Source organism: Larimichthys crocea, chromosome XXIV (genome assembly GCF_000972845.2).
Source record: "Larimichthys crocea isolate SSNF chromosome XXIV, L_crocea_2.0, whole genome shotgun sequence".
NCBI lineage: Eukaryota > Metazoa > Chordata > Actinopteri > Sciaenidae > Larimichthys > Larimichthys crocea.
In genome coordinates this window covers 17,720,073-17,727,168 of record NC_040034.1, presented here as the reverse complement: position 1 = coordinate 17,727,168, position 7,096 = coordinate 17,720,073, and the positions used below count along the sequence as shown (strand labels likewise).

The 7,096-nt window shown below is 41.8% G+C and overlaps 1 protein-coding gene across 1 annotated transcript in view; it reads left to right on the top strand.

Moving 5' to 3' along the window:
* The first annotated feature begins 254 nt into the window (after positions 1-254).
* Positions 255-7,096, top strand: part of pdss2 (prenyl (decaprenyl) diphosphate synthase, subunit 2) — a 30,184-nt gene continuing 23,342 nt past the window's right edge. The window contains exon 1 of the mRNA XM_010738230.3: positions 255-718. Within this exon, the coding sequence (XP_010736532.1) occupies positions 483-718 (236 nt within the window). The 5' untranslated portion in view covers positions 255-482. The remainder of the gene's footprint in view (positions 719-7,096) is intronic.

Genomic DNA, 7,096 nt, shown 5'->3' with positions numbered 1-7,096 from the left:
TTGTGTTTATGGTTGATTGATTGATAAACTGTCAAGTTCATATTTGACTCAGATAAAGTGCCTTTTTATTATTTTTTTTTACATGCCAAATTAAACACTGGGCATTAAACGTGTATAAACACCACGGTGTGAAACTTTAACAACAGAAATTAAACAAAAACATAAAAATTATCTGTTTTTCTAAGGGAGTTCAGCCGGAAGTGCTCTGAACGGCACGTATCGGAATTTGACAGCGGGCCGACGACGTGCTTACGTTTTACGCCGTGTACGTATGACGTATGTTTAGAGATGGCGGCCCGCAGTGACAGGTCGTGTGTTGTGAAACATGGGCAGATCTTGTCAGAGTGACTCTCTGTGTGTGATCTGTCACGACAGGACCTTACACGTGTTGTCATACAAAGCATGCGGAGCTGAACCCGGTGATCGCGTGTGAAGATGGTGGCACGTCCGTGAATGAAGCAGCTGTGTCAAACTAGGGGAAAATGTTTTCACGTTTGTCCTGCAGGACTCTGTCCAGCCGAGGACAGAGGACGCTGAGTCTGTTCTCCAGCTCCGGGTCTTCAAACTGGACCAAAGTGGTGTCCGATGCGGAGAAGATCGTCGGGTATCCGACCTCCTTCATGAGTCTCCGCTGTCTGCTCAGTGATGAACTCAGCAATGTTGCCATGCACGTCAGGAAGCTGGTCGGGACTCAACACCCTTTACTCAACACTGCGAGGTAAAACAACACTGCTGCCATGATCCACATGAACCCCGAAATAACACAACTCAGTCTGTCAGCAAAGGTGGATTATTACTCAGATATGTAATAGGCATGTTTTAATATGTGTATAATTACCTGAAAATAAGAGTCGGTGTACCCTTAAAGGACCCTTTTATAGCTATAGATATGGCGGGTCCGCCACCATGTTGGACCACCATGTTCCTACAGTAGCCCAGGACGGACAAACTTAACACTGGCTCAAGTTAAGTCAACTTTATTGTCAACACTGCCATATGTACAGGACATACAGAGAATTGTAAGTGTAAAGAAATAATAGAAAAAATATCGCAAATGTAAAAAAAGATGTAAGTTTAAATGTAAATTTCGTGCACTAAGAAGGAGAAGCGAAGGGGTCGCAATCAGCAACCACACAATTAGATAAATCCTACACACTGGACCTTTAAGTCATTCTGTGTTGGCGTGAAGGTAATATAGTTGACGTTGGCAATCCGACAACACAAAAAGGCCACTTGGAGAATCTTGAAGATGTTTCCAACTCGTAGTCGTGCAGAAATATGCGTTTAACATTTTATTTATATGCAAATTTAAAACCTAAAACAATGTGGGTGTGCTGAATGAATAAATGACGTCAAAACAAACAATGTGGGTGTGCTGAATGAATAAATGACGTCAAAACAAGCTTGTAAACATGAAACCTACCAAAAAACCCAGCACAGACACACACATAGAGTTGAAAAACTGCGTGGCTTCCCCCGTTTCTAATTCCATGCAGCTGTTCACCTGTGACTCACCTGTGTAGGCTATGACCTTCCTATGTATATAACAACATTCACCCACACATTACCCATCACCATACCTCAAAACTGGCTGCAATAGTTTCTGCTGAACAAGACAAGCATAAGAAAAACTTTCAATCAAATGAGCGTAGTGTTTCATTAATATCAGACAAAGCTCCAGTTTGTGCCTCTGATGATTACATTCACATCGCTGAGTAGCCACAGTTTTTACTCAGAAGCACATGAAGGTCATTTGGCGGCACTCATTTCATTGTGGGTTGATATTTATTTATTTTGTCAACACGTTTGACCCCACCTGCAGATGGATTCATAGTATCCCCTTTCCCACATAGGCAAGCGGGTAAACAACTATTGTTTGCAATCAATAGTTTTTCTTTTTCAGTCAAACAACAGCCTTTGTCAGTGATTGCTGTCTCTTATGAGAGCTATCAGATGTTATATTGTGTGTATTATTTTTGTGACAACCATCTAAAAAGGAGTATCATACTCCAGGTTTTGTCAGGGGTGTGTAGTTTGGAGCACGTTGCCGTGCAGATTACGTCGTGTTAGCCCAGTAAATAAAAGTCAGATTAAATCCCAGAAATCAAACCTTAGCGTGACTTTCCTTCTAAAATCTCATCACAACAAACCATCATTTCATAACAGCCCTCTTAGACAGTGTTACCATTTATCCTTGTAGCGTTAATCAAATCTTATTGTTCCCTTAGCTTTGATTTCTGCACTCTCACTAGACCGGCAGAGCACTCCATTGATCTGATAAACTCGTCATTTTGGACAGATGCAGTTACTTCAGAACAGAGTCGAGGGATTCGGAAGCATTTGGTGTCTTTCCTTCAAACGGGAGACATGAAGCAGTTTTGATCCCAGCTGAATGGAGCCGAAGCGTGAAGCTTTCATTTTCATTTGCTTTCATAGACTGATGTGTCAATCCAGCAGCTCGCTTCGGTCCCAACACCAGTAGTAAACATTTGGATTGGATGTTAGGAAAAGTTGGGAAAGTAGGAAAACCCATATGAGCTATTAAAGGGGCCTTGTGGAGTTTTCTTGTAACCAAAAGTTCTTTTTATAGTCTGTGTTGGTCATCAAAATGTTTGTTTGTCATTTATTTTAAAAAACATTTCTTGGCTCCAACTTTTTTTTGTGCACATTTTTAAATCTGGATTGTTTACATCCATGTTTACTATCTTACATGCTGCTTCTTCTCTGCCTTTGCTGATGAGCTGCTCATATCTGTGTGTGTGTGTGTGTGTGTGTGTGTGTGTGTGTGTGTGAGTGAGACAAACGAAATAGAGATCCACTCAGAGAAACATCTCCGTATTGCTGATATCATGTCAGGGTTCCTGCAGATTTTTGTCTAAAATGTCTAAATAAAAGTTTATTTTGACTCCAAATACTGTAAGAAATCTACCTATATTACTTTGCACAGGTTCTAGTGAACATTTTATGATTTATTATTGCTCATTTTTGTGAATTTGGATGTTACAATAAATAATATTGTACGCAATGTCTCCCACATTCACAAAATCATAGGCAAAAGAGAGAGGTTTAAAGGAGAGTAGTTACACATGCTCTGCAGTGGAAATGGTATACTGGATGTAAATACTCACATGGCCACACAGTGTGCCCTGCTATGATGAGAAGTAGCAGCACATCATATGATATCAACGACTTCAGTGAGCAACAAGCAAGAAGAGAACGGAAACAAAGATAATGTGAAATAGATGATGTACGGAGTCGTGTCAGTCGCATTAAACCAAACTAACAAGGAGAGTGGGACCACCAGCTGATTGCTGAAATTGTGAAGAAAAACTGAAAGAAGAGTCATTATTTGGTTTGTCCTTGCATGAATGTTTCACTGTCAGAAATTAAAAAAAAAAAAGAAAAAGAAAAAGAAAGAAAGATTGACCAGGACATGACTATGCAAGTCCAATTTTTGATATACTTTGTAGCAGTTTGGTTGATAAATCTTTTTTTTTTTTCTCTCAAGTAACTGTGTCCAGTCAGTGTCATAGAAATGAACTTGATTAGATGCTCCTAAGCAGACTTCCGGCCGTACCAGGCCATAATAAGGTTTTTTCTATCTAGCATTTAGCCCTTTTTGCACAAAGCCAACAGGAGATTTGTGATGCAACTGCAAAGCCGTAATTGTGTAGTAACGAAGGAGGAGCTAAAGCCGGTCACATCTTCACAAATATTATCTCATCGCTTTATCATAGGAGTTGCCTGAGCTTCAAAGAAATCAGGAACTCAGAGAACGAGAAGAGAGAGTCCTCAAACCCAATCCCGCCATGCAGACGGGTGTGTTGGAAACAGGAGCCCAAGGGTGTAATAACCTATACACCTAAATCTGATATGACAATCCATTTGGGTGTTGTAGCAGGGGGCGGGGGTGGTGAGGGTTGAGGGTGCGGGGGGGAAGGAGGGGGGGAGGCAGCAGACCTCTTGACAGTCTGACTCCTCACTGTCAGCTTGGGTTGGCTGGTTCGTATTTCCCACTGTGTCTCCGCCTTAGACGCGCGGCAGATAAAAATATCCACAATAGCAGACAGGCAGACCCTCGTGGAGTTGGGTTTCGGTTTTTCCTTTCCTTTCATTCTCAAAAACTGCAGCTCAGCTAACTTTGCCCCAAAGTCTGGAGTTACAGCGAGGGGACTGCGGCCCAGGAGAAGAAACTTTACTTGCTTTAAGGACAGTCCTTGAGAGTTTGACTTAGACTAGTATTTCCTTACTGTTTTCTCGCCTTCTTTCTGTCATCTCAAGTTTGATCTTTAATATCCAAAGGAGACGTCTGCATATTCTAACTACAGCGTGGACATTTGCTGACATGTTTTTAAGCATATGAAAATACTCTGCATGGAATAAAAATTTCAATTAGCGATGATTAATTATTTATTTATTTTTTAGCTCATGACCAAACTTTTCCCCCTCCTCTGCAGATGAATTTGAAAACAGGCTTCTAGTGACAAACTCTGCACATACATCATTCTGCACAGACATCCAGGTGAAGTGACAATATGTTGAAGCGGAGGGAGGTTTAAAAACAATACACAGGCTTCAGGACTGAGGGTACAGGGTGGGGGAAGGAGTTGATGAGACTGTGCTTTGATTGAGGTCGGAGCAAGTCAAGAAATGTTTGCGACACCAAAGTTCATTAAGATACAAAAAACGTAATTGTTGCCAATGGGCAGCCTTGACATATTTATAAAAACAATGTGTCTTCTTGCTTCACACTCGCATTATTTCATTGATCGACGGGGCGGTAATGTGCCAAGAAAGGCAGCAATGCATGAGCAAGAGACAGAGCAGAGAAAGATTGCTGGCTAGTGAACACGCATGTAAACAAACATGGATGTAAACAAAGCAAAATGTAATCAGCTCATCTGCTTCATCTGAGTTCTGTGGGTGTAGTAAATCAGTTTTGAATGGCAGCAGCCCCTTCCCCAACAACTGTCATCAGATTCTAGTTAAAATGTTGCTAAATCCTAATTGGTGCATTGAAAGTACATGACATCAGGCCTTTCCAACTGAACCCTGCCCAGTTCACACCAGTCAGACAAACATGAAGAAAAGCAAAATATCTTATGGTGTGTGTGTGCTGGACCCTTCAGAAAAAGAAAAAAAAAGATTTTAAGGTATTAAAAACCAACTTTAAGTTTTCCGAGGAAGTGTTTTCAAAGCTAGAGGCACATCCCCACGCCGCCGAGAAGTACCTGCTGCACACCAGGCTTCTTGGAATTGTGAGAATCTAATACCGGAAATTGGAATAAACAGTCGGGCAATTTTCTAACTAAGAATCACATGACAGTTGTTGGGGGGGGGGTTTGCTTCTCTTGGGAGGCTGCTGCCATTCAAAACTGATTTACTCACCCACAGAACTCAGATGAGCAGATGAGCTGATTACATTTTGCTTTGTTACATCCATGTTTGTTTACATGCGTGTTCACTAGCCAGCAATCTTTCCCTGCCTCTGTCTCTGCTCAGCATGGCCTGCCTTCTTGGCACATCCGCCCGTCGATCAATGAAATAATGCGAGTGTGAAGCAAAAGACACATTGTTTTTTATAAATATGGTCAAGGCTGCCCATTGGCAACAATTACTTTTTTTTGTATCTTAATGAATTTTTGTGTTGCAAACATTTCTTGACTTGCTCCGACCTCAATCAAAGCACAGTCTCACAACTCCTTCCCCCACACTACAGTCCTGAAGCCTGCGTATTGTTTTTAAACCTCCCTCCGCTTCAACATATGTCACTTTACCTGGATGTCTGTGCAGAATGATGTATTTGTCACTAGAAGCCTGTTTTCAAATTCATCTGCAGAGGAGGGGAAAAGTTTGGTCATGAGCTAATTAAAAATAAATAATAAATAAGGAGCTAATTGAAATTTTTATTCATGCAGAGTATTTCATATGCTTAAAACATGTCAGCAAATGTCCACGCTGTAGTTAGAATAGCGGACGTCTCCTTTGGATATAAAGATCAAACTTGAGATGACAGAAAGAAGGGAAGAAAACAGTAAGGAAATACTAGTCTAAGTCAAACTCTCAAGACTGTCCTTAAAGCAAGTAAAGTTTCTTCTCCTGGGCCGCAGTCCCCCGCTGTAAACTCCAGACTTTGGGGCAAAGTTAGCTGAGCTGCAGTTTTTGAGAATGAAAGGAAAGGAAAAACCGAAACCCAACATCCACGGGGGCTGCCTGTCGGCTATGTGGATATTTATCTGTGCCGCGCGCAAGGCGGAGACACAGGGGGGGAAATACGAACCAGCCAACCCAAGCTGACAGGAGGAGTCAGACGTCAAGAGGTCGTGCTGCCTCCCCCCCTCCTTCCCCCCCCGCACCCTCAACCCCACCACCCCCGCCCCGCTACCACACACCCAAATGGATTGGTCATATCAGATTTAGGTGTATAGTTATACACCTGGCTCCTGTTTTCCAACACACCCGTCTGCATGGCGGGATTGGTTTGAGGACTCTCTCTTCTCGTTCTCTGAGTTCCTGGATTTCTTTGAGCTCAGGCAACTCCTATGATAAGCGATGAGATAAATTTGTGAAGATGTGACCGGCTTTAGCTCCTCCTCGTTACTACACAATTAACGGCTTTGCATTTTGCATCACAAATCTCCTGTTGGCTTGTGCAAAAAGGCTAAATACTAGATAGAAAAAATCTATTATGGCCTGGACGGCCAGAAGTCTGCTATAGAGCATCTAATCAAGTTTATTTCTATGACACTGACTGGACACAGTTACTTGAGAGAAAAAAAAAAGATTTATGAACCAAACTGCTACAAAGTTTAATCAAAAATTGGACTTCATGGTCATCCTGGTCAATCTTCTTTCTTTTTTAATTTTTAAATCTGACACAGTGAAGCATCATGCAGGACAAACCAAATAATGACTCTTCTTTCAGTTTTCTCACAATTCAGCAATCAGCTGGTGGTCCCACTCCCTTGTTAGTTTGGTTTAATGCGACTGACACGACTCCGTACATCATCATTTACATTATCTTTGTTTCCGTCTCTTCTTGCTATTGCTCACTGATGTCGTGATATCATATGATGTGCTGCTACTCTCATAATAG